The 25,068-nt window shown below is 50.8% G+C and overlaps 1 protein-coding gene across 2 annotated transcripts in view; it reads left to right on the forward strand.

Annotated features, from left to right (window-relative positions):
• The window catches only part of ASH1L (ASH1 like histone lysine methyltransferase), a 51,214-nt gene that overhangs the window by 22,077 nt on the left and 4,069 nt on the right, over positions 1 to 25,068 (forward strand). Inside the window, exons 4-25 of one of the 2 annotated variants that reach the window (XM_039363528.1) lie at positions 4,950 to 5,051; positions 5,789 to 6,533; positions 7,305 to 7,538; positions 9,893 to 9,987; positions 12,944 to 13,017; positions 14,252 to 14,297; positions 14,511 to 14,619; positions 15,066 to 15,272; positions 15,400 to 15,546; positions 16,429 to 16,537; positions 17,326 to 17,487; positions 18,332 to 18,426; positions 18,773 to 18,930; positions 19,860 to 20,012; positions 21,066 to 21,120; positions 21,230 to 21,362; positions 22,022 to 22,270; positions 22,798 to 22,884; positions 23,418 to 23,508; positions 23,669 to 23,807; positions 24,519 to 24,691; positions 24,869 to 25,035. In XM_039363528.1, coding sequence (XP_039219462.1) covers positions 4,950 to 5,051; positions 5,789 to 6,533; positions 7,305 to 7,538; positions 9,893 to 9,987; positions 12,944 to 13,017; positions 14,252 to 14,297; positions 14,511 to 14,619; positions 15,066 to 15,272; positions 15,400 to 15,546; positions 16,429 to 16,537; positions 17,326 to 17,487; positions 18,332 to 18,426; positions 18,773 to 18,930; positions 19,860 to 20,012; positions 21,066 to 21,120; positions 21,230 to 21,362; positions 22,022 to 22,270; positions 22,798 to 22,884; positions 23,418 to 23,508; positions 23,669 to 23,807; positions 24,519 to 24,691; positions 24,869 to 25,035 — 3,530 coding nt within the window. The remainder of the gene's footprint in view (positions 1 to 4,949; positions 5,052 to 5,788; positions 6,534 to 7,304; positions 7,539 to 9,892; positions 9,988 to 12,943; positions 13,018 to 14,251; positions 14,298 to 14,510; positions 14,620 to 15,065; positions 15,273 to 15,399; positions 15,547 to 16,428; positions 16,538 to 17,325; positions 17,488 to 18,331; positions 18,427 to 18,772; positions 18,931 to 19,859; positions 20,013 to 21,065; positions 21,121 to 21,229; positions 21,363 to 22,021; positions 22,271 to 22,797; positions 22,885 to 23,417; positions 23,509 to 23,668; positions 23,808 to 24,518; positions 24,692 to 24,868; positions 25,036 to 25,068) is intronic. The other variant, XM_039363529.1, reaches the window with a different exon arrangement.

Below are 25,068 nucleotides of genomic sequence, written 5' to 3' on the forward strand. Positions count from 1 at the left end.
AAAGGAAAAGGAGAAAGGAAGGAAGGAAAAGGAGAAAGGAAGGAAAAGAGAAAAAGGAAGGAAGCAAAGAAGGAAAAGGAGAAAGGAAGGAAGGAAAGAAGGAGAAGGAAAAGAAGGAAGGAAAGAGAAGGAGAAAGAAAGGAAAAAGAGAAGGAAAAGGAGAAAGGAAGGAAAGGAAAAGGAGAAAAAGGAAGGAAGGAAAAGGAGAAAAAGGAAGGAAGGAAGGAAGGACTGTTGGGTCCTTGATGTTCTCTGAGATTGGTTGTTTTCTTGCAGGCGTTTCATGACCCAACTAGGCAGCATCATCAGTATTAGAGGGGAGTTGGGTTGGCTTTCTGTTTATATACCGTGGATTTCCCTGTCAGTGTTGGTGGGAATGTTATTTTTCTCCTTGGCAGTTTCTTGATCGGGCTGTTGTTTACTGTCTGCGTTATTAGTTCCTCGTTTGGGACATTGTCTCCTGGCGGTTTGTCTGGTGTTAATCCCTTCGCTGGGCCTGTCCCACAAGGCTCGGCTCTGGTACGCTCACCGCACAGGCATGTTTGGTGAAGAAGGAGGGAGCTTCCTGTCTTGGCTGCAGAGCGTTTTTAATGGCTCCTTGGCATTCAGCTTGGCAATCTGTCCTTCTCCCTTCGCTGGCTCTTTGTTTTTATTTTTTATTTCTTTTCCAGAGAACGTTCTGGTTTGGCTGGCTGAGCAACTTTAGTTAGCAGCAGCAGCATTTCTATTGTTGTTGTTGTTGTTATTATTATATGCAGGCAATTTGGCTGCTAGACCCATGCCTCAAGTGGGTGGGTCTCATTGGTCCCACGAGCCCCCCCTCCCGTTGCTCTGCTCGCTGTTTCCATTAGAAAAAAAAGGCTGACCTGATTTATTGGGGCATAACTTTTCACAGTGATGTGTCGACATTGTCATAAAATCAGTAGGTGCCCTCCTAACATGCTGGCTCTTTTTTTTCTCTCTGTTTTCTCCTGGGTGGAAACAGACCGAAACAGCCACCTCGGTGGAATTGGCCAGCCTTGCTCCAGTAAGGATGATGCCTTTTTGAAAAAAAAAAAAGAATAAAAAGAAAGAAAAAAGAATGGAAACCCAGCCAGCCAGCATTGCTCGCTCGCAGCCTTTGCTAATCCTCCTTTTGCCTATCGGCCTTGTGCAAGAACGACGGCTGTGCAAATAAATTAAATACCCCCACGCTCTCTTTCCCCCCCACACACACACCCCTGCACTGGTGTTTGCGAGCGTGACATCCCCAAAGGATTAAATGAAAAAAGAAAAAAGAGAAAGAAAGGGGAGGGAGGACTGGACCCAGAAAACAAGTTGCCTTGGTTAGTTAGAGTCCTGGGAATTTCCTGCTGGAATTCCATTAGCATGAGCAGAGCGGACTTGCATTTGATGAGAAACAGCCTAATTAGAAAGCAAACAAGAGACGTGCATTTTGGGCCTGTGGACCACTGAGTGCCATCTCTGTCTGAATCATCGCCTCTCTGCTAGCCTAGCGCATTTAAGGGATGAGTCAGAGGGAAAATGGATCGCCTTTCCGTAAAGCTGTCCTCTCTTACCTCCCCCCCCCCAGCAATTGGAACCATCTGTTCTTTCGCCCTGTGCTTTATTCCTTCCCTTCCCTTGCCACCTCTTGAGGCCAGTTGTGCAGGAAAAGCTTAAACGCCTCCCCTCTGGAGCTCCAGCTTGTTATTTCTCTTTTATGAGCTATTTCTCCCGCCTTTATTGATAAGTCACCCGGGGTGGCGAACATAGCTGATGCTCCTTCCTTCCTTCCTTCCTTCCTTCCTTCCTTCGACGACAAGCCTGTGAGGTGGGTTGGACTGAGAGAGAAGGGGGGGGGGGAACTGCACCAAACTTAACCAGCGAGCTTTCGTGCCTAAGGTGGAACTAGAACTCACTGTCTCCGGCTGATTGGTCAAAAAGTCATCCAGGTGGCTTTCACGGCTAAGGTGGGACTAGAACTGCCAAACTCCTGGTGATTGGGCCAAAGTCGCCCCGCCAGCTGTCCTACCTAAGGTGGGACTAGAACTCCCTGTCTCCAGGTGATTGGTCAAAAAGAAAAAGGAAGGAAGGAAGGAGAAAGAAAGAAGGAAAAGAAAGGGAGAGAAGGAAGAAAAAAGAAAGAAAAAGAAAGGAAAGAGAGAAAGGAAAGGAAAGGAAAGAAAGAAAAAGAAAGAAAAAGAAAGAAAGAAAGAAAGAAAGAAAGAAAGAAAGAAAGAAAGAAAGAAAAGAAGCACTTTATGTTCTGGCTACAGCCATGTTTTTGTTTGTCCGCCCAGAGGCCGGGCTGATCTCATTTTTCCTAGCCAAAATAAGTCCCTTCGCGTCAAGAGAGCTGAGCCATTTTTCTCCCCTCTTTCCTCTTTCGCACAGTTTATTCCTGGAGGCTGTTGTTTTTTCCCCCCCTTCCCTTCCAGCCCTGCCTGTCTCTTCTCAGATAACAGGACAGGTATGGCACAAACGTGCCCAAGAGAGGGAAGAAGGGGGCTGCAGCTGTCCCTCAATCTCACCCACCCACCGCTTCGTTGCAGAAACACAATCACAAAAATAGACTCTCCTAGGCCCTGGCCTAGACGCGAAGAGGGCGGAGTAGGGCACTCGTCCAAGCAGGAACAGTGGCTGCCTCTTCTATTCCTGGGGCTCGCTCTCCAGATGTTGAAAACCAGGTTCTCAGATGAAAGGCACGCAGGCTCCAATTTCTTCATTCCTCTGCCGCCCTGTATTGGGGCTGTTTTCCTTGGGCATATTAGCGAGAGAAGGCTTAGGGACAAAGACAAAAAAAAAAAAAAAGCAACGTTTGAGCGAAAAGAAGCCAAGTGTGTCTTGACCCAGCTCAAGTTGTGGTAGGGGGCAGCTAAATGTAACTCCGATCACCTAAGGGCAGGGGGTCTTCAAACTTGGCCACTTTTAAGACTTCAGCTCCCAGAATTCCTCAGCCAGCCAGGAAATTCTGGGAGTTGAAGTCCACAAGTCTTAAAGTGGGGAAGGAGAGGGGAGGAAGAAGAGGTCTGTGGGGTCCTTGATGCTCTCTGAGCTGGGTGGTTTTCTTGCAGACGTTTCATGACCCAACTAGGGAACATCATCAGTGCTAGAAGGGAGGAGGAGGAGGACTGTGGGGTCCTTGGTGCTCTCTGAGCTTGGTGGTTTTCTTCCACACGTTTCATGACCCAGCTAGGTAACACCATCAGTGAGAAAAGGGAGTGGGGTTTGTGGAAAGGGAGGGGTCCCTGGCACTCTCTGAGCTTGCTGCTTTTCCAGCAGACCTTTCATGACCAAACTGAGCAACATCATCAGCGACCCCTTTCTCTCCCCATCCTACCTGGAGACAGAAAAAGTGGGAAAGAAGTGGGAGCAGGCGTGAAAACAGGGCAGAGAGCAAGAAGTGAGCCAAAGGAGAAGGGAGCAGATTGCAAACAGGACCCATTGCAGTGTATTTGGGCTTCCTCTTCACGGGGCCAGGAGCCAGACGGCTCCATTTGATGATTGCTGTGAGCCGCGGGCGCAGCCAAAAGAACAACGATAAATAAATTTTAAAAAAACACCACTCTTATTTTATAGGTAGAAGATCCCAAGTCCCTGCCTTGAGATTTAAACAAAAGATAAATACATATTTGAGGAACAGGAGGGAGGGAAGACTTCCTTTTTTTTCTATCTTGGCCTTTAAAATGCTGCTCCCTGCAGAGCATTTAGTCCAATGGCTGTCCTCTTCTTTGGGGCAGCCCCTCAGATATTGGAAGGCTGCTATCATGTCCCCCCTGGTCCTTCTCTTCATTAAACGAGACGTACCCAATTCCAGCAGCCTTTCCTTATATGTTTTAGCCTCCCGTCCCCTAATCATCTCCATTGCTTTTCTCTGCCCTCTTTCCAGACTCTCAACACCTTTCCTGCATCCTGGCAACCAAACAGCTTGGCCTTTGATCACTTGGAATATAAGGAAGTCCTTGCTCACAAGGGCACTAGGCTGAGGTGGGGGTGGGTGGGAGTGTGTATGGTGGTGCAGCGATTACTTGCCTGTAGAGGGGACATCAGGGCGCAGCATCCTTTGGCCTGTTGCCAAGCTTTTGACTGACTCTCTCTCTCTCTCTCTCTCTCTCTCTCTCTCTCTCTCTCTCTCTCTCTCTCTCTCTCTCTCTCACACACACACACACACACACACACACACACACACACACACACACCCTCCAAAGGCCAGTCAGCTGTGTTGCAGAGACACCTGGTCTTTTAATCTTCCCCAAACGTCCCTGAGGGAGGCTTCCAAGCCATCTGGCCCGCACGCTGTCCATTTAGCTGCTCAAACCAGCTTGGAGCATTTGAGAAGGACACAAAGGCTCTTGAAGGAGGAATTAGACAAGCAATAGTAATAATAATAATAATGATAATGATAATAATAATAAAGTTGGAAGGGACTTGGAGGTCATCTAGTCCAACCCCCTGCTCAGGCAGGAAACCCTAGACCATTTCGGACAAATGGCTGTCCAGGCTCTTCTTAAAAACTTCCAGTGTTGGAGCATTCATGGCTTCTGGAGGCGGGTTGTTCCACTGGTTAATTGTTCTCACTGTCAGGAAGTTTCTCCTTAATTCCAGGTTGCTTCTCTCCTTGATGAGTTTCCACCCGTTGCTTCTTGTCTTGCCTTCTGGTGCTTTGGAGAAGAGATTGACCCCCTCTTCTTTGGGGCAGCCCCTGAGATACTGGATATAGTTCATTTAGTGACCGTTATAACAGCACTGAAAATAGGGACTGAGGACCGTTTTTCACACTTAACGACCGTTGCAGCCTCCACGTGGTCACCTGATCTAAATTCAGACATTTGGCAACTGACTCGTGTTTATGACACTTGCAGTGTCCCGGGTCACGTGATCCCCTTTTGTGACCATCCCCATTCTCTCTCCTCCCACTGTTTTTTTTTTTTTTTTTTTTTTTGACCTGTCTCGTTTTTCTTCCCCAGGCGCCCTTCCAGGTCAGGAAAAGCTCTCGCAGAGACCGATGGAGGGCACCAGTTGCAGTCCTTCCAGGAAGAGGTCTTCCTCCGAGAGCACATCTTCCACAGGTGGGGCTGGTTCCTTTTTTCTAAGGCAGGTGCAGGAAGCCCTTCAGGTGCCAGGGACCTGTAGCTGTAAACCAGTTTTCCTTCCTTCCTTCCTTCCTTCCTTCCTTCCTTCCTTCCTTCCTTCCTTCCTTCCTTCCTTCCTTCCTTCCTTCCTTCCTTCCTTCCCTTTCTCCCTCCCTCCCTCCCTCCCTCCCTTCCTTCCTTCCCCCTTCCCTTTCTTTCTTCCTCCTTCCCTCCCTCCCTCTTCCCCCCTTCCCTCCCTCCCTTCCCCCCTTCTTCCTTCCTTCCTTCCTTCCTTCCTTCCTTCCTTCCTTCCTTCCTTCCTTCCTTCCTTCCTTCCTTCCTTCCTTCCTTCCTTCCTTTCTTCCCCATCACTGGAGGTTTTTAAGAACAGCCTGGACAACCGTTTGTCCAGAATGGAGTAGGGTCTCCTGCTTGAGCAGGGGGTTGGACTAGAAGACCTCCAAGGTCCCTTCCAACTCTTCTTACTATTCCGTTGAGTCTTGCAACCGAGGTTTTGTGGAAGCCGTCCTTTTTATTTATTCGTTGACTTATTTATTAGACTTAGGTGCCGGCCCTCTTTGCCAGAGGCGCTTCTGCATGGCTCCCTTCGGAAGTCCCACGCCGCTTGGCTCCCAGCTTGAGAGCCCCCGCAAGGCCTTTGCTTCGTTCCCAGTAAAGCCCTTCCTCCACCCCGGACAAAACCTCCGCTTACGCTTCCTCCTGTCTTTCTCCAGTGGTCGGGATCCCGGCGCGCAGTTCCAGACTCGGCTCGGCCTTGGAGGATTCGGCAGATCAGCTCCTGCAGCGCATGGCTCACCACGAGAGCCAGGCAGCCTTGGACAAGACCCTCGAGTGCGTCCTGGCCAGCGCCCCCGCCCTCCCCTCGGACAGCCCCAGCCGCAGCCCCGGCCGGGAGAAGTCTTGCGAGCTCTTGATCCCCGGGAATCCCACCAGCGCCGGCGGCGTCAACGACGGCCTTTCGCTCCTCTCCGGCCGCTTGTCCGGCGGCTGCCCCCCGCCCCACCTCAAGAGGAGCGTGGTGGAGGCCATGCAAAGCCAGGCCCGCCGGATGTGCAATTACGACAAGCTCTTGGCCACCAAGAAGAATCTGGACCACGTGAACAAAATCCTCAAAGCCAAGAAGCTTCAAAGACAATCGCGGACCGGCAATAACTTTGTCAAACGCCGGCCGGGCAGGCCCAAGAAGGACCCTTCCACGCCGGCCGTCTCTCCCCACGGGCTCCAGGTGAGCCGGTTCCTCGGCCCCGAGATCAGCGGCGGTGACGGCGGCAGCGGCAGCAGAGATCCCGTCTGCCTCCTCCACCGCGGCCCCGACACGGTGACCGACGCCATCGAGTCGGTGGTGCAGGGCGTGACCGAGAAAGCCTGCAAGAGGAAGAGGTGGCTGGAAGAGGAGCAGGCCAGGAAGAAGCAGAAGCTGCTCCCCGGCGAGGAGCAGCAGCAGAACAGCCATCAGAGGTGAGCCTTCCGGGCTTGGAGGCCGCCGGGAGCGTGGCTTTGGGGGAGGCGGGAGGGAAGCAAGGCTGTAGTCCTCATGAGGCCGAGAGCCAGTGGCTTTGCCAGACACGATGGACGCAGGCCGTCCTCGGCTTACGACTCCAACGGAGCCCCAGGTTTCTAGGGGGCCAAGCGAAACATTTGTGAAGGTGAGTTTTGCCCCATCGTACGACATTTCTGGACACCGTTGTAAAGCAAAGCGCTGCGGTTGTTAACTTAGTCACACAACGGTTGTGAAGTGACTCTGGCTTCCCCCGTTGCCTTGGCTTGTTGGAAGGTGGCGAAAGGGTATCACACAACACACACACACAGACACACACACACAGACACACACACACACACACACACACACACACACACACACACACAGGAGACGCTGCCACTGCCATAAGTACGAGTCAGTTGCCAAGCGTCCGAATTTAAAGCACGGGACCCCAGGGATGCCGCAACGGGCCTAAGTGTGAAAAATGGTCCTAAGTCCCTTTTTTTTCAGCGCTGTTGTAACTTTGCACGGTCACTGAGTGAACAGTTGTAAGTTGAGGACTGTCTGTACAACAGCTTGGCTCCTCTTGATTGGGCTTTCTTTGCCCTCCGTCGGTAGCTTTCTGGTTGGGGGGGATTGAAGACACACACACACACACACACACACAAACAAACACACACATGTCCCAGTGGGTGGGCCCCGGATTCTCCTCTCCAGCTCATTGACTCACCCCCAATTTCTCCTTCCAGCTTTTCAGAAGCCGCCCCTGACCCTCTTCCTCCTCCCCCTCCTCCTCCCCCTCCTCTTCCTCCCCCTCCTCTTCCTCCCCCTCCTCCCCCCGCGGAGGCTGCTGGGAAGCCCCCGGAAAAAGCCGAGCAGCCGTCCTCGGCCCCCCTGGTCCAGCGGGAGAAGAAAGCGGCCCGCCCGCCGAAGAAGAAGTACCAGAAGGCCGGGCTCTATTCGGACGTGTACAAGACCAGCGAGTAAGTTGGGCCGGCGGAGGAGGGGGGGTCTCCTCCTGGGTCACGCGGCGTCCCTGGCTTCGTCCCCTGAACTCCGTTTTTCTCTCTCGGGGTTCTTCCAGGCTCATAGGCCTGCCAGTACGGGGGCTCCTCATTTAGCAACCACTTGCACCAGCCAGTTTGGAGTTGACTTGGTAGTGCTCTCTCGCTCTCTCTCTCTCTCTCTCTCTCTCTCTCTCTCTCTCTCTCTCTCTCTCTCTCGCGCGCGCTCTCTCTCTCTCTCTTTTTTCTTTTCCTTCCTTCCTTCCTTCCTTCCTTCCTTCCTTCCTTCCTTCCTTCCTTCTTGCTGTTCCTTCCTTCCTTCCTTTCTTTCTTTCTTTTTTCTTTCTATCTTTCTCCTTCCTTCTTTCTTTCTCTCTTTCTTTCTTTCTTTCTCTCTCTCTCTTTCTCTCTCTTTCTCCCTCTCCCTCACAATCTTCTTTCTCTCTTTTTCTTTCTCTTTTCCTTCCTTCCTTCTCTTTTTCTTCCTCTCTCCTTTTTTCTTTTTCTTTCTCTTTTCCTTCCCTCCTTTTCCCCTCCCCTCCTTCCCTCCCTCTTTCCCTTCCCTCCCTCCCTCCCTCCCTCCCTCCCTCCCTTCCTTCCTTCCTTCCTTCCTTCCTTCCTTCCTTCCTTCCTTCCTTCCTTCCTTCCTTCCTCTCTCTCTTTCCCCCTCTTTCAACCCTCCTAGCCCAGGGGGAACATCAAGTGTAGACACGCTCGTCTCCCGCAGTGCAGTTGGACTCAGCTTGCCGTCTCCTCTGGAGCCCACACACAAAATTCCTGAGCTGCGTCCAAGTTAAAGAGTACGCTGCTCACAAGATGCATGACTCATCCACGTTTCCTACTTGATTTTATCAGCCCCTCCGCCCCTCTCGGCTTTCAGGGAAAGATCCAAAAGCACCCCAGAAAACAATTTATTTTCAGGAATGTTTCAGTTTGGCACAGCCCATCAATAATCCTTATTCCCAGCAAACTTCAAAAGGACAAAAACAGGGTGAAGCAAAGAAATACAATACTATACTAATATGGCCTAATTCACGTAGTAAAACATGGTGCAGTGGTTAAGACATCAGGCTAGAAACGGGGACTGTGGGGTCCCTAGTGCTCTCTGAGTTTGGTTGTTTTCTTGCAGACATTTCTTGGCCCAACTAGGTAAAATCCTCAGTGCTACGAGGGAATGGAGTTTGCTCTGTTTATATATACTGTAACCCCACTCCTTTATAACACTGATGATGTCACCTAGTTGGGTCATGAAATGTCTGCAAGAAAGCAACCAAGCTCAGAGAGCACCAAGGACTCCTCCTCCTTCCTTCCTTCCTCCCTCCTCCTCCTCCCTCCTCCTCCTCCTCCTCTTAGCAAACCCCACTCCCTTCTAGCACTGATGATGTTACCTAGTTGGGTCATGAAACGTCTGCAAGAGAGCAACCAAGCTCAGAGAACATCAAGGACTCCTCCTCCTCCCCCCCACTCCCTTCTAGCACTGATGATATTACCTAGTTGGGTCATGAAATGTCTGCAAGGAAACCACCAAGCTCAGAGAGTATCAAGGATCCCAGAGTTGTCCTCCTCCTCTTCCTTCCTCCTCCTCCTCCTCCTCGCAAACCCCACTCCCTTCTAGCACTGATGATGTTACCTAGTTGGGTCATGAAACGTCTGCAAGAGAGCAACCAAGCTCAGAGACCACCAAGGACCCCACAGTTTGACACCAAGTTACAAATGTTATCTCCTGTTGCTAGCAACTGGGAGGCCGTGAGTTCTAGTCCCACCTTAGGCACAGAGCCAGCCTGGTGATTTGGGGCTGCTCTCTCTCTCCTTCCTAAGAAGGAAGGTAGCAACTGTCTGGGACAGAAGTCCAGCGGGAAAAGTGCCAACAGTTGTAAGCGGTGACCCCCTATTTAAGTGCAAGGCGTTCCTCAGCCTCGCGGCGGCAGGGCTAGTTATGCCTGACGCACTCGTGTACATGCATTGTTGCTGTGGCAGCGTGCCCTCTAGTGTCAGTACAATTAATTGCACCACTAATTGTGAACTGGGCCGGAGGGAGATGCAACTGACAACAGGGGTGCCCTTGCTTTAAGAAGAGAATTAATACAGATTGGATTCGGCCTGTAGACTTGATACCCCAAAGTGCTGGATTGATGCTGGTCAGTGCAGTCTGGTCTCTTGAATTGGCCGTGTCGACTCCGCTGTAGGATATTGGCAAAAAATCTTATATTATAGAATCCAGCACGACTCACTTAGTGACAGAAGACCCTTGGCGGTCTCTAATTCTCTCTTGCACCCACCGTCTCTCTCTCTCTCTCTCTCTCTCTCTCTCTCTCTTCCTCTCTCTTCCTTAGCCCCAAAAGCCGCCTGATCCAGTTAAAGAAAGAAAAACTGGAATACACGCCCGGAGAGCACGAATACGGCTTGTTTCCCGCGCCTATTCACGTAGGTGAGTGAAGACCACCGTCTCCGTGGCTTTTGAGGGGAGGTCTCCTTCTTTGACTCGGCTCTGGAGGAACTACCAGAGACTAGGACGCTTTCTTCGGAGCAGGGGGACCGGGTCTGGTGAAGGATTTGGCCAAGGACTGCTGTTCCTCAAGACAAAGACGCCCCCGAGATCACCAAAGCTTCTTTTACTAGAATTAGAATTAGTTTGAGCTGGAGGTTAAGGCACCAGGCTAGACAAACCAGGAGGTTGGGAGTTTTAGTTTTGCCATAGGCTTGAAAACCAGAGGGGTGACTTTGGGCCAATCACCAGGAGGCGGTGAGTTCTAGTGCCGCCTTAAGGCACGAAAGCCAACTGGGTGACTCTGGGCCAATCACCAGGAGGCGGTGAGTTCTAGTCCCGCCTTAAGGCAGGTAATTAACCATGGGCCAGTCCCTCCCTCCCTCTCTCTCAACCCAACCCACCTCGCAAGGTTGTCGTTGTGGGGGAAATCGGAAAAGGAGGGAGTATTGGGTACGTTCCCCGCCCTTGAGCTATTCTTAAAAATAATGAAAGCAGGACTTAATTTATTTTTTTTATTTTATTTTTTTTAAAATCGAAATAAATAAAAATACTGCAAATGCCAGTGCCGTATTTCCAGGCAGAAGAGACACCCTTTTCCTACCGTCGTTTCCCCAGGGTTTGGGACGTAAAAGAACTCCATTAATTCCCAAGAAGCAATAAGTGTGCGAGGTTTTAAGTTCGGCAAGATTGTTTGTTTGTTTTAAAGCCCCTTTCTTCCTGATTTCCCCCTTGAAAGCAAAGCAGTGCAGGACTTTGTTCCATTCCATTGTGGGTTGTTTTTTTTTTTCCCCTTTCCTAAAAGCATTTGCAACTCTGGATCAGCGCGAGGAGGAAGCTGGTCTTGACTTTGCATTCTCGAAGCGGGTGTGGGCAGACTTTTCCCCACAAGGGGGGGGGGAGTGCAAGGGTGGGGAGAGTGTAACATTTACACCCAGCCAGCCTTCTTCCCCAATTATGGCAAGCACCCTCCACCATGTTTGCAGTTACGGGAGGATGGAGACAGGCTGCCAAGAGTAACAATAACCTGGAACGGGGCCAGCCAGAAGGCCTGGCCTCTCTCCTCCCCCCCCCCCAGCCCAGAACCCGCCTTGCACAGTCCCACCAAGCCTCCAGCGCTCTCCCCCTCCCCAGATTCACAAGAGAGAGAAGCAGCACGTTCCCCCTTTTCCTCTGCGACCTCGATCTTCCAGCGCTGAGCGCTGAGCCGCCTCGCTTTCCTCTTTGACAAAGGAAACCTGACAGAACCGAGAGGCATGGGCAGAGTGCCCGCGACAATCTCTCGCTTGGCCCCCTCTGTTTGAGAATCCCCCACCCCCCAGGTAGGGATTTGTGACTCGGGAAGAGGGACTTAACAGATGGATCCCTTCTTCCATTCTCCATCCCAGCCTGCCTGTTGTCAAGCTGGAAAGATAAGGCTGCTTTAATGAGATTCTTTGGCCCTGCCCGGAATCACGTTCCGAGGATGATGATTTCTCGGCCTCGGGGCCGGCTGGGTTGGGTGGCTCCTTGATTCCAGGGCAAGAGGGAGCGTCCCCCATTCCCCGGGCCCGTCGCCAGCCTCTTGAAAGAGGCTTTTGTTTCCTCCGGTGAGGTCATAGAAGTGAAAACAGATTCCCAGCGGATTCGGCCGCTTCCTGGAACTCAGACTGGAACTTGAGGCTCTGGAAAATCCGAACACATTTTCAGAGCCCGTTGTAAAGACCGCGCGCCAGCGGCTCCTCCTCCCGCCCTTCGCCTCTTTCGCAAAGACGTCCCGACTCTAAACGGGCCCGCTCACTTCCGTGGCTCCAGAGCTCTGAGCTTGGAATCCCAGAATGCACAGCCACAGCCCAGAGGGCGGAGGGTGGAAGGAGAGGGAGCGTTGTCATCCAGATGACCGCAAGGAATATCAACCCTTCCATCCTCCGCCCTTCGGTCAGAACCGAAGAAGCTGCTTGGCTGAGGAGCGAGATGTCCTCAAGGGAGAACAGAGTAATATTCAGAATAATAGTAATAATAATAGTAGTAAAGTTGGAAGGGACCTTGGAGGTCATCTAGTCCGACCCCCTGCTCAGGCAGGAAACCCTACACCATTTCAGACAAATGGCTGTCCAGTCTCTTCTTAAAGACTTCCAATGTTGGAGCATTTACCGCTTCTGGAGGCATGCTGTTCCACTGGTTAATTGTCCTCATTGTCAGGAAGATTCTCCTTAGCTCCAGGTTGCTTCTCTCCTTGATTAGTTTCCACCCGTTGCTTCTTGTCCTGCTTTCAGGTGCTTTGGAAAATAGCTTGATTCCCTCTTCTTTATGGCAGCCCCTGAGATATTGGAATACTGCTATCATGTCCCCCCCTTGTCCTTCTCTTCGTTAAGTTGCCTTTTGAGAAGGCACCTTTGCCAAATGATACTAATATTGGATATGTGGAGAAAAGCAAGGTTTTACACCTAAGTGGGGAAAAAAAACCCAAAATAAAAATGCTAAGAAGAGCAACTAAGATGATTAAAGGCCTGGAGACTAAAACACAGGAAGAACGGTTGCAGGATTGGGGAGTGGCCAGTCTAGAGAAAAGAAGGACTAGGGGTGACCTAATATTCCAGTATTTGGGGGGCTGCCACAAAGGAGGGGGTCAGTTTCTTTTCCAAAGCACCAGAGGGCAGGGCAAGACACAAGGGATGGAAACCAGCCAAGGAGAGAAGCAACCTGGAATTAAGGAGAAACTTCCTAACAGTGAGGACAATGAACCAGTGGAACAGGCTGTGGGTGTGACAACACTGGAGGTTTTCAAGAAAAGACCGGACAGCCGACTATCTGAAGTGGCCCAGGCTCTCCTTGAGCAGGGGGGTTGGACTAGATGGCCTCAGAGGGCCCCTGCCAGCTCCGTTCTGATCGGATGCCTTTCTTCACTCTCCTCTTGCAGGAAAATACCTTCGGCAGAAGCGAATCGACTTTCAGTTGCCTTACGACATTCTCTGGCAGTGGAAGCATAACCAGGTAAGGGGTAAGACCGGTGCCCGGTTCGAATCTCGCAGGTGGTCGGCTGGGATTCTGTTTCCAAAAGGCATCTCGAACTCAGCCAGCTGTCTTTTGTTAACAGTGATGGGTTTTTAAAAAAAGAGAGAGAGAGAGAGAGAGAGAGAAGGAGAAGGAAGGGAAGATGTTGAAGATAACAGATTTAACACAAAACAGCTTCCATCACCTCTAGCCATGCCAGCCTCTGCTTCCCGCCCGCCAGACTTCCGAGCAACAGCAGTTTGTTCTGTTCGGCTGGCAAAAGACCTCGGCTCTTAATCCCTGCTGGGGACTTTTATTCTGACAGGGCCTTTGGGCAAGGATGTGTTGTGTGTGGATATGTGTGTGTGTGTGAGTGTGAGTGTGAGACACCCCTCTGGAGAATTTAGATGTTCTGCCAACAGTCCTGGAAAAAAAAAAATTCAGGCCTTATTTTTCTTGGATCCGGGCCCAAGAGATGGAAAAGAGCTCTTTTTTCTTTCTTTCTTTCTCTCTCTCTCTCTCTTTTTTTCCATTTTGTTTGTTTCGTTTCTCCCACCTTAAAGCTGAAGTTTTGGAAAAAGGAGAAGGGGCTTCTCCTACAGTTCAGAGCCCACCTTGGTGGTCCATACAGAAAAGGGGAAAAACCTCTTTATAAGGCCAAGATTTCGACTTTGCCCAGCCTGCTTTCCTTGACTCTCCTTTTCCACCTGGGAGAATCATCTGGGCCATTGCAGCCCAGCTGGGAAGAAAATAAACGTGGATTATTGGATAATTCGCTTGCAAAATCAAAAAATCTCTATGGCTTCGTTCGGCTGTCCCCAAACTGGCCATTCCCTAAATATGTGTGCAGACACTTGTCAACCGACTCGTATTTATGACGGTCGCCGCATCCCAGAGTCATGCAATCCCCTTTCGCGACCTTATATTTCTCTTGACTTTTTTTTTCTTTTTTAAAAAAAAACTACAGCAAAAATCAGGACTTTGTATCTGACATCTTATAGCCTGCTTGGCGGCCCGCAGGTCGTTTCTTGCCCCCCCTCTTCTAGATAGGCAGTGGGGGGGGGGAGTCCCAGCTTTTACGAAAAGCGCAAAAAGAAAAAAAAACAAACCACCCACCGTACTTTGAATGAGCAGAGGGCTGGACTAGAAGACCTCTAAGGTCCCTTCCAGCTCTCTTATTCTGAGGCCCTCAATTGTGTGATATAATCAACAGTCTCTCTCCCTTTCGTTTCAGCTGTATAAAAAGCCAGACGTCCCACTTTATAAAAAAATCCGTTCAAGTAAGTGTTTATAATGGCTTTCGGGAGGGGGGGGGTGTCCCACCTTCCTTGCCCTTTATGCCATGTTTAGCTTGCCTTGTTTGGCAGATAGCTTGAAATTTGGGGCAGATGAGAAAAGCCTTTTAAATTCAAAGCCTTCCATCCTGGGCTGGATTTAAAATCCCTCCCTCATCCTGTGCCTTTTTTTTTTTTTCCCCCCCCACCCACCCGCAGACGTTTATGTAGACGTGAAACCTTTTTCTGGTTACGAAGCCACCACTTGCAACTGCAAGCAACCTGACGACAGCCGGAAAAGCGGATGCCTGGATGACTGTTTGAACAGGTAGGCGGTGGACTCGAACCCAGCACTTGTGTTTTTTATGGGTTAAATCGGGTGGGGAACGATCCCTCCCCTCTTTACGACTTGTGGACTTCAACTCCCAGATTTCCTGAGCCAGCTGTGTCTGAATCTCTCTCCCCCCCCCCTCTATCTCTTTCTCTCTCTATCTCTTTATCTATCTATCTCTTTCTCTCTCTCTTTTTCTCTCTCTATCTCTTTCTATCTTTCTCTCTCTCTCTCTCTCCTTTCCTCTCTATATATATCTCTTTCTCTATTTTTTTTTCTCTCTCTCTATCTCTTTCTCTATTTCTTTCTATATATATCTCTTTCTCTTTCTATCTCTCTCTCTCTCTTTCTCTCTCTCTCTCCCTCTCTATCTATCTATCTCTTTCTGTCTCTCTCCCTCTCTCTCCCTCTCTCTCCCTCTCTCTCTCTCTCTCTGCCCTCAGGATGATCTTTGCCGAGTGCTCGCCCAACACGTGTCCCTGCGGGGAGCAGTGCTGCAACCAGCGCATCCAGAGGCACGAGTGGGTCCAGTGTCTGGAACGCTTCCGGGCGGAGGAGAAAGGCTGGGGCATCCGCACCAAGGAGTCCCTCAAGGCTGGCCAGTTCATCATTGAGTACTTGGGGGAGGTCGTCAGCGAGCAGGAATTCAGGTAAAAGCCTGCGGAGGGCCCGGAGGGGGACTTGGGATCCTCCCTGCTGCGTGGGAGAGGAAGGTGGGGAGAAAGGCCTAGATCAGCCCCACCAGAGCAGAATAACAGTGTTGTGTTGGCTTTTCAGGAACCGGATGATCGAGCAGTACCACAACCACAGCGATCACTACTGCCTCAACCTGGACAGCGGCATGGTGATTGACAGCTATCGGATGGGCAACGAGGCCCGCTTCATCAACCACAGCTGCAACCCCAACTGCGAGATGCAGAAATGGTAAGTGCGCCCCGGCACTTGTCGGGAAGCCTCTCCTGTCTTGGCGTGCTCCAGAAAGCAAACCGGAGCTCAAAGCACCGGCAGTCCTCGGCCTACGATGTTTCGTTTAGTGACTGTCCGAAGCTACGGCAGCACTAGGAAAAAGGGGCTTAGGACCTTTGATTCACGCACACGAAACCCCATCCCCACGGTCCCCAGATCAACATTCAAACCCTTGGCAACTGACTCACATTTATGACGGTCGCAAGGTCCCAGCAGGGTCCTCCTGACAAGCAAAGCCAACGAGGGAAGCTGGATTCATTTAACAACCCGTGTTCTTGCAATGCAGCGCTGCGGCGATTCATTTAATAACTGCCTCGCTTAGTAGCAGAAATCTGGGGCTCCATTTTTGGTCATAAGTCAAGGACTATCTGTACAAACCGGCGGAGAAATGCATTACAACCCAGCTGTTAGCTTGTTGTTGTTTTTTTAATAAACAATTTTTATTAGTTTTCCATTTTACACCAACAAGGCTTAAGAACCAACGTGGAGGTAATCAGTTAAAAAACAATAACATTATAAATATACAACTCACACAATTTTGCTTAAAATCTCCCTCTCTATCTGTTTAGGATATTATAATCAAATTAATACATTTCTAAAACAAATTTATTCGTTAATACACCTCTACATATAAATTCCATTAATCAATAAAAGTTTTCAACAACTCATGATCTATCCCATAAGATCCTGTTTTACGCTTTATCAATTTTTCAAATGTTTAGACTTATTTATTTACTATTCAGGTGCCCCTAGTTTCTCTTAAATAAGAGAATAAGAGAAACTAGGGTGGTGGTGGTGGTTTTTTAACGGCGTTTCCGGTTTCCCTTCCTTTCCCTCCAGGTCGGTCAACGGCGTTTACCGGATCGGCCTCTACGCTCTGAAGGACATGCCGGCCGGCACCGAGCTGACTTACGACTACAATTTCCACTCCTTCAACAGGGAAAAGCAGGTGAAGGGCGCACGGGGCTGGGGGGGGGTCTCTGCTCTGGATCATCTTCTGCCAGCTGGGTGACTTTGGACCAGCCCTTCCCTCTCAGCCCAGCCCGCCTCGCAGGATTGTCGTCGTGTGCGTGTGGGGGGATATAGAAAGTGGAAGGAGAATTACATCTCTTTGCTGCCTTGAGTTACTTACAAATAAAATACAGTAGTCCTCGGCTTAACGGCCGTGATGGAGCCCAGGATTTCTCCTCCTAAGCGAGACGGTCGTTCAATGAGTTTTACACCCTTTTTTTAACCACCTTTCCTGCCCCCCCCCCGTTGTTAAGTTAGTCACACGGACGTTAAGTGAATCTGGCTTCCTTCGTTGGCTTGTCAGAAGGCCGTAAAAGGGGATCACGTCTCACACACACACACACACACATACACAGACACACACACAGGACGCTGCGGCCGTCATAAACCTGAATCGGTTGCCCAAGTGTTTAAATTTTGACCCCGTGACCACAGGGTTGCCATGATGGCCTTCAGCGCAAGCAATGATGGTAAAGTTCCTTTTTTGTGGCGCCGTCATCACTAAACGAAGTGCTGTAAGTCGAGGACTGCCTGGAAAGGCGGGATAAACACGAAACAAAGAAGGGGTGTGGCTGGGTCTGTCAGATAACTTGGAGCTGCCCAGCTTCCACTCTTCGGCAAGGGCTCCCCCCCATTGAAACACGCACCCCGTTTTCCTCCATGCACACACACACACACACACACACACACCCCGTTGAAACAGGCGCCCCCTTTTCCTCCTCTTAGCAACTCTGCAAGTGCGGCTTCGAAAAATGCCGAGGGATCATCGGCGGCAAGAGCCAGCGAATGAACGGCCTGCTCAACAAAGGCAACCAGATGGTCCCAGCGCAGAGGCGGCCCAGCCGGTCCAAAGAGAAGAGGAAGTCGAAGCACAAGTTGAAAAAGAGGGTGAGCCCCTGCCCCACGTCCACCCTGACCATTTAGCGTCGGTCAGAGGGACGTCAGGTTCCAATGAGAGAGAGAGAGAGAGATACAGATGATAGATAGAGATGATAGAGATAGAGATAGATAGATGAGATAGAGATAGATGATAGATAGATATAGAGATGATAGAGATATAGATAGATGATATAGATAGATAGATAGATAGATAGATAGATAGATATAGATGAGAGAGATATAGATGAGATATAGATATAGATAGATAGACAGACAGATAGATATAGAGATATAGAGATGATAGAGATATAGATAGATGAGATAGATGATATAGATAGATAGATGAGAGAGATAGAGATAGATAGATAGATGATACAGAGATAGAGATAGACAGACATAGATAGATGGATCGATATAGATATAGATATAGATAAACATTTTAGAGGAAGATCCTCATTGGAGAGCTTAGCCAATTAGCTTCCCAAGGTCCTCGTTTAACGACCAGCTGCTTAGCGATCAAAATTACGATGGATTCCCCTTCCCCCCCCCCCCCGAAAAGTTACGACTTTCAATCACGAGGGAGCCCAACTTTTCTGCTGCTTAGTGTGACTTCAGTTAAGTGAACTTGGCCCTTGTTAAATTAGCCACGTGGTCGTTCAGCGAATCTGGATTATTCCTCCTCCCCAATTGATTTTGCACGTCAGAAGATCGCAAAAGGGAAAATCATTTCCTGCCTGTGATAAAGCAGAGTTTGGAACCTGGGTGGCCCCCTCCCCCCCAATTTAGCTCTCTCTCTCTCTCTGAAGACTTCCCTCCCTCCCTCCCTGCCAGAAACATCACTCTTGTTTTCCAGAAGGGCCACATTCCGGAAGACCCCGGGGAGAACTCCGCCCCCCCAACTCGGTTGACCCCCCACCTGCAGATGAAGCCCATGTCCAACAGGGAAAGGTGAGGAGAAGGGAAGGGCTGCTGGCGCCCAGCCTGGGTGTTTTCCAGGGGGGTCTTGGGATGGGTGAGGTGTGGGTCACGTCAGACGAGGGTCTTGGGATGGGTCAAGCACCGACATCCGCTCAGTTTCACTGAAGTTGTTACCTAGCTTGGTAACGAAACGTCCAGAAACCGACCCACAAGCTCGGAGAACAAAGCACACACACCCCCCCTCATTTTTCTCCCCGTCCAATCACCCCTAAGCCCTTGAAAGCAGCCACCTCTTCACCACCACCATCTGGAGCAGTGGCTGAGGTTTTCCCCACTCTCCCTCCTCCCCACTGTCTGACCCTCCCCCCTCTTCTAGGAATTTTGTGCTGAAACACCACGTTTTCCTGGTACGCAACTGGGACAAGATCCGTCAGAAGCAGGAAGAAGTCAAGCACGTCAGCGACAACCTCCACTCGCCCTCCTTGTACACCCGCTGGAATGGGATGTGTCGGGACGATGGCAACATCAAGTCGGGTAAGGGTCCGGCCTTTTGAGCCCTGTTCTCCGAGCACCTCGGGGGGCTTTTCGTAATGAAACCACAACCTTCTTCCCATCCGGGCCTGTTTGTTAAATTCAGCTCTTTGTACTAACAAGAGTTGAGAGGAACCTTGGAGGTCATCTAGTCCAACCCCCTGCTCAGGCAGGAGATCCTACTCCATTTCAGACAAATGGTTGTCCAGTCTCTTCTTAAAAACCTCCAGAGAGAGAGGGAGGGAGGGAAGGAAGGAAGGAAGGAAGGAAAGAAAGAAAGAAAAAAAGAACAGCAGAATAACAAGCGTTGGAAGGGACCTTGGAGGTTTTCTAGTCCAACCCCTTGCTCAGGCAGGAAACCCTATCCCATTTCAGACAAATGGGTGTCCAATCTCTTCTTAAACATGTTCAGTGTTGGAGCCCCCACAACCTCTGGTGGCAAGCCGTTCCACTGGTTAATTGTTCTCACTGTCAGGAAATTCCTCCTTAGTTCTAGCTTGCTTCTCCCCTTGATTAGTTTCCATCCATCTTTTCCTAACTTCAAACCACCCTTAATCAAACATCCGTCAGTTGAGGACAACCTGTGCAATAAAACATTCTGTTTAACATCACAGTGACGTCTTAAGGCAGGGGTCTTCCAACCTGGCCCTTTTCTGACTTGTGGACTTCAGCTCCCAGAATTCGTCAGCCAGGCACGAGGAATTCTGGGAGTTGAAGTCCACAAGTCATCAAAGGGCCAGGTTGGAAGACCCCTGTCTTAAGTGATCGACTTCATATCCTGAAGGGATGCAGGCAGTTGCTTCTTTAATCGCGTATACGGTTAAAACAAACAACGGTTTAGTGCCTTGTCAAACCCCGTCATCCCAAACCCTGCGACGCTGTCAGAAGCCCGGTGAGGCTCCCTCCATCACCCCCCTCCCCTTCTTTTCCAGATGTCTTCATGACCCAGTTCTCCGCCCTGCAGACCGCCCGTTCGGTCAGGACGCGGCGGTTGGCAGCTGCCGAAGAAAACCTTGAAGTAGCCCGAGCGGCCCGTCTTGCGCAGATCTTCAAGGAGATTTGCGACGGCATCATGGCCTACAAAGGTGACGGCAGCAGGAGGACGCAAAGTCAAACCCAAGCTTTGGGTAGAGTCTTCTTGAACCCAGGACAAGGGTTCCAGGAGGCTTAATGCAGGAAAGGACAGGTTAACTTGCGGGGCTTCAGAGTGGCGAACTTGGTACTTTTCTGGGGTGCTGGGTGCTCTCTGAGCTGGGTGGTTTCCTTGCAGACGTTTCATGGCCCAACTAGGGAACGTCATCAGTGCTAGAAGGGAAAGGGGGTTTGCAGAGAGGAGGAGGAGGAGAAGGATTGTAGAGTCCACGGTGGTCTCTGAGCTTGGCTGTTTTCTTGGAGACTTTTCATGACCCAACTAGGGAACATCATCAGTGCTGGAAGGGAGTGAGTGGAGGAGAATGAGAATAAGAATGGGGAGGGAGGGAGGGAGGAGGAGGAAGAGGAGGAGGAGGACCATGGGGTCTTCGTTGTTCTCTGAGCCTGATGGTTTCCCAGCAGACCTTTCATTACTCCAAGCCAAGTAGCACCATCATTACTAGCTCTTCTGTACTTTCCTTCTGGAGCCGATAAATCCAGATTACCAATTTATGGGGTGGGATTCCCTCCTTCCATCTGCGGCTGATGGTTTTGCGGGAATTACACACAGTTTTCTCCACCCTGATCTCGAGTTTTGCCCTTCCTTATAAATACCATCATTGGGAGCGTCTGGGGCTGGATGACCCCCACCCCCCTCACCCTGGCCCTTCAAGTCCTCCACCCCTCTACTCACTGCCCTGGAATCCCTCCACCCGGTTGTCCTCGTCCTTCTCCTTGTCTTCCACCTCTTGCTGTGTTGTAGGCTTCTTAAGAGCGCTGCTCTTTGCCGAAGGCTTCCTCCACTGAAGGTGCTTAAGCAGTTGTTCCTCCATCCCGCCCCAACATGGTTCGGACTACAGTCCCCATCCCCAGCTGTTATTCCTCTCTTCCCCCCCCCCCACGGTCCCCATCCCCTCCCTAAACAGGATCTCCAAACCCATCTGACCATATCTCAGGAGGCTTTGGAGGTCTCCATCGTCCTCACGGCGGTCTCTCCTTCTCTGCAGATTCCTCCAGGCAAGTCCTGGCCACCCCTTTGCTGCTGCTTCCTCCGAAAAAAAAGTAAGTCCGCTTCCCAAAGGGGGGAGTGGGTGGACCCTCCCCCTAATTGGAGTGTCCAAACTGGCGCCCTTTGGGTGTTTCCAACCTCTCCCCCCCCCCCCCGGTCCAGGAATGCCGATTACTATGAGAAGATCTCAGATCCCCTGGATCTCACCACCATTGAGAAGCAGATCCTGACGGGATACTACAAAACAGTGGAGGCTTTTGACGGGGATATGTTGAAGGTCTTCCGGAACGCCGAGGTGAGTCGGCCGAGGGTTTGGTTGTCTGGAACCAAGGAAGAATTCCCCCCCCCAAAAAAAATCCCCTCCCTCCTCAAAGATTCCTGGCTCTTGGTTTATTTTGCTTCAGGGCTGGGAATAATGTGGCACCGTTAAGTCTAGCACTGTCTTCTCAACCTCAGCAGCTTTCAGATAGGTGGACATCAACTCCCAGAATTCCCCAGCCAGTCTAGGAGTTGAAGTCCCTCCCCCCCCATCTTGAAGCAGGCTGGCTGGAGAATTCTGTGAGCTGAAATCCAGTCAAGCCAGCTAGGGAATTGTGGGCGTTGAAGCCCACTTATCTTAAAGCTTGCTGGCTGGGGAATTCTGGGAGTTGAAGTTCGCCCGTCTTAAAGCCTGCTGGCTGGGGAATTCTGGGAGTTGAAATCCAGTAAAGCATACTGGCTGGGGAATTCTGGGAATTGAAGTCCACCCATCTTAAAGCCTGCTGGCTGGGGGATTCTGGGAGTTGAAGCCCCTCCCCCTTCACCTGCCTGAAATACTACTCTAGCTTGACAAGGCTCATAAAAATAAATTAAATAATAATAATAAATAACCCTAGAACGTCACAGCCCTTAAATCCAAGAATCTAGACGTTCCCACCATAGGTCTTTTTCTCTCTCTTTTTTTTTTTTTGGCAGAAATACTACGGCCGCAAGTCTCCCATCGGGCGGGACGTCTGCCGGCTGCGGAAAGCCTACTACAACGCTCGCCATGAAGCCGCCGCTCAGATCGACGAGATCGTGGGCGAGACGGCCAGCGAGGCGGACAGCAGCGAGACCTCCCTGTGCGAGAAGGAGAACGGGCACGAGAAGGACGAAGACGTGATCCGTTGCATCTGCGGCTTGTACAAAGACGAAGGGCTCATGATCCAGTGTGACAAGTGCATGGTGAGGGGCCTCGGAGGACCCCTGCCCTGGCCAGACCCTCGGGAGAGGGTCAGCTTTCCCACTACAGCTCTCCAAAATTGGAGAAAATCCCTCTGGATTTGACCTCAAACTGGGTTTCCCAACCTTGACGGCTTTAAGACGCCCAGACTTCAACTTCCCCAAATCTTGACGAATTCTGGGAGTTGAAATCCAGGTTGGGAAACCCTGATCTAAAAGCAACAGGATCCCCTCTTTGGGAATACTTCAGTTAGTAAGAAGCTGGATTCTTTACTGTTTGGTAAGGGTTTTATTTTATTTTTATTTATTTTTTTGCAAAATGCAATAAGCGAAGTTGTTTTTTTTCGTTGCTCTGGCTTAGATCAATACTGCTCACTTTGGATGAAATTAGCCAGGCATATTCCAAGCTTCTGAGTGGGGAGGTTCTACTGGGTTTTTTTTTTTTCTTACTTTCTATAATTTTTTTTCCCTCGTCTACCAAGCCAAGATTTGTTTCCCAGTGTTTCCTGAGGCCTCCCTTTCTCTCGCAGGTGTGGCAGCACTGTGACTGTATGGGCGTGAACTCAGATGTCGAGCACTATCTGTGTGAACAATGCGAGCTTCGCACAGTGGATCGGGTAAGTGTCTGGAAGGAGGGAGGGAGAGAGACACACAGACAGAGAGAAAGAGAGAGACTGTCCACATCTCAACGTTTTTCCCACAATAACAACACTGTGAGGTGGGCTGGGCTGAGAGGGACTGGCCTAGAGTCACCCAGCCGGATTTCATGTCCAAGGCGGGACTAGAATTCACCGTCTCCTGGCGATTGGCCCAAAGTCACCCAGCCGGCTTTCATGACTAAGGAGGGACTAGAACTCACCGTCTCCTGGTGATTGGCCCAAAGTCACCCAGCCGGCTTTCATTTCTAAGGCAGGACTAGAATTTACCGTCTCCTGGCGATTGGCCCAAAGTCACCCAGCCAGCTTTCATGTCAAGGCAAGACTAGAACTCCCAATTTCTAGCCTATTGCGTCGACCATTCGACCAAAGTGGCTCTTTTCCTGTTGGCAAAACTTTAAGCCAGTTTCTAGGGGTTAGGGAAATTGAGTTTGCTTTCTCTTTTTTCTTTTTCACGGCCCTTTTCTCGCCTTTTTTGTCTCCTCTCCCCTTAGGAGGTACCAATGATTCCCCGGCCTCATTACACCCAGCCTGGCTGCGTTTACTTCATCTGCCTGTTGCGGGACGATCTCCTGCTACGTCAAGGTGGGTGTCTCTTCCCCGGGGGAGTGAGGGGCAGCCAGCAGGGCTGTGGGGATGGATAGCTCTTGCCTTCTCTTCAGGACCTTCAGATTCTCTCTCTCTCGGCCACTGATGCTTTTTCCTCACCGGGGTATCAAGGCCTTTCTCTCCTTCCTGCCCGCAGGAGACTGCGTGTACCTGATGCGAGACAGCCGAAGGACCCCCGACGGCCACCCGGTCCGGCAGTCGTACCGCCTGCTGTCCCACATCAACCGCGAGAGGCTGGATATCTTCCGGATTGAAAAGCTGTGGAAAAACGAGAAGTGAGTTTCTCCACTTTCCTACCACAAAAAGAAAGGGGAAAGTTAGCTGTTTTGCCTCTCAGCCATATTGGAGGTGGCTGCGGGGGGACGCCATAAATTTGTAGCCCACCTGGAAGATTTCTCCCTTCTTTCAGCCAGCAGATCACAAGTTTTGAAGTTATACAAACTTCTCCTAATAGGTAAATAAACCATTCATCCCTTAGAACAGGGTTGGACACTTTTAAATGGGGTGGACTTCAAGTCCCAGAATTCCTCAGCCAGCATGGCATTCTGGGACTTGAAGCGCATGCCACTTAAACTATGATTTCCGGGAGTTGAAGTCCACCCCTCTTAAAGCACACTGGCTGGGGAATTCTGGGAGTTGAAGTCCACCCTTCTAAAAGCAGGCTGGCTGGGAAATTCTGGGAGTGGAAGCCCACCCCTCTTAAAGCAGGCTGGCTGGGGAATTCTGGGAGTGGAAGCCCACCCCTCTTAAAGCATGCTGGCTGGAGGATTATGGGAGTGGAAGCCCATCCCTCTTAAAGCATGTTGGCTGGGGAATTCTGGGAGTTGAAGTCCACCCATCTTAAAGTGCTAAAACTTTAAGCTGTCTTAGAGCAACAATCAGCAACGAGCTCTTGAGTTCAAATTCCCCCCCCCCCAAAAAAAACCCCTCCTTGTTGAACACAGCAGCTTTAGGGTGAACTCTCTCCGCTTCTCGCCTTCCTGCAGGGGGGAACGGTTTGCCTTCGGCCACCACTACTTCCGCCCGCACGAAACCCACCACTCGCCCTCCCGCAAGTTCTACCATAATGAGCTCTTCCGGGTGCCGCTGTATGAGATCATCCCTCTGGAGGCGGTGGTGGGGACCTGCTGCGTGCTGGATCTCTACACTTACTGCAAAGGCAAGTCGGCAGATCACCTGAAGCAGCTTTCTCCCACCTGCCCCACCCCCACCCCCCCGAGGTTGGACTAGAAGACCTCCAAGGTCCCTTCCAACTTTCTTTGTCTTCTGTCTGCCAAAAATAGAAAATAACCGTGAGAACTTCTTTCCTCTCTCCCTCCGCCCCCCCCCCTTGCAGGAAGACCCAAAGGGGCGAAGGAGCCGGACGTGTACATCTGTGATTACCGCCTGGACAAGTCGGCGCACCTCTTCTACAAGATCCACCGCAACCGCTATCCGGTCTGCACCAAATCCTACGCCTTCGACCACTTCCCCAAACGGCTGACGCCGAAGAGGGACTTCTCGGTAAGCGCTACCTCCCCTCCTGTGAGTGCGCCC

The sequence above is a fragment of the Crotalus tigris genome, unplaced genomic scaffold (genome assembly GCF_016545835.1).
Source record: "Crotalus tigris isolate CLP2741 ecotype Arizona unplaced genomic scaffold, ASM1654583v1 scf7180000019553.37968852642:3898890, whole genome shotgun sequence".
NCBI lineage: Eukaryota > Metazoa > Chordata > Lepidosauria > Squamata > Viperidae > Crotalus > Crotalus tigris.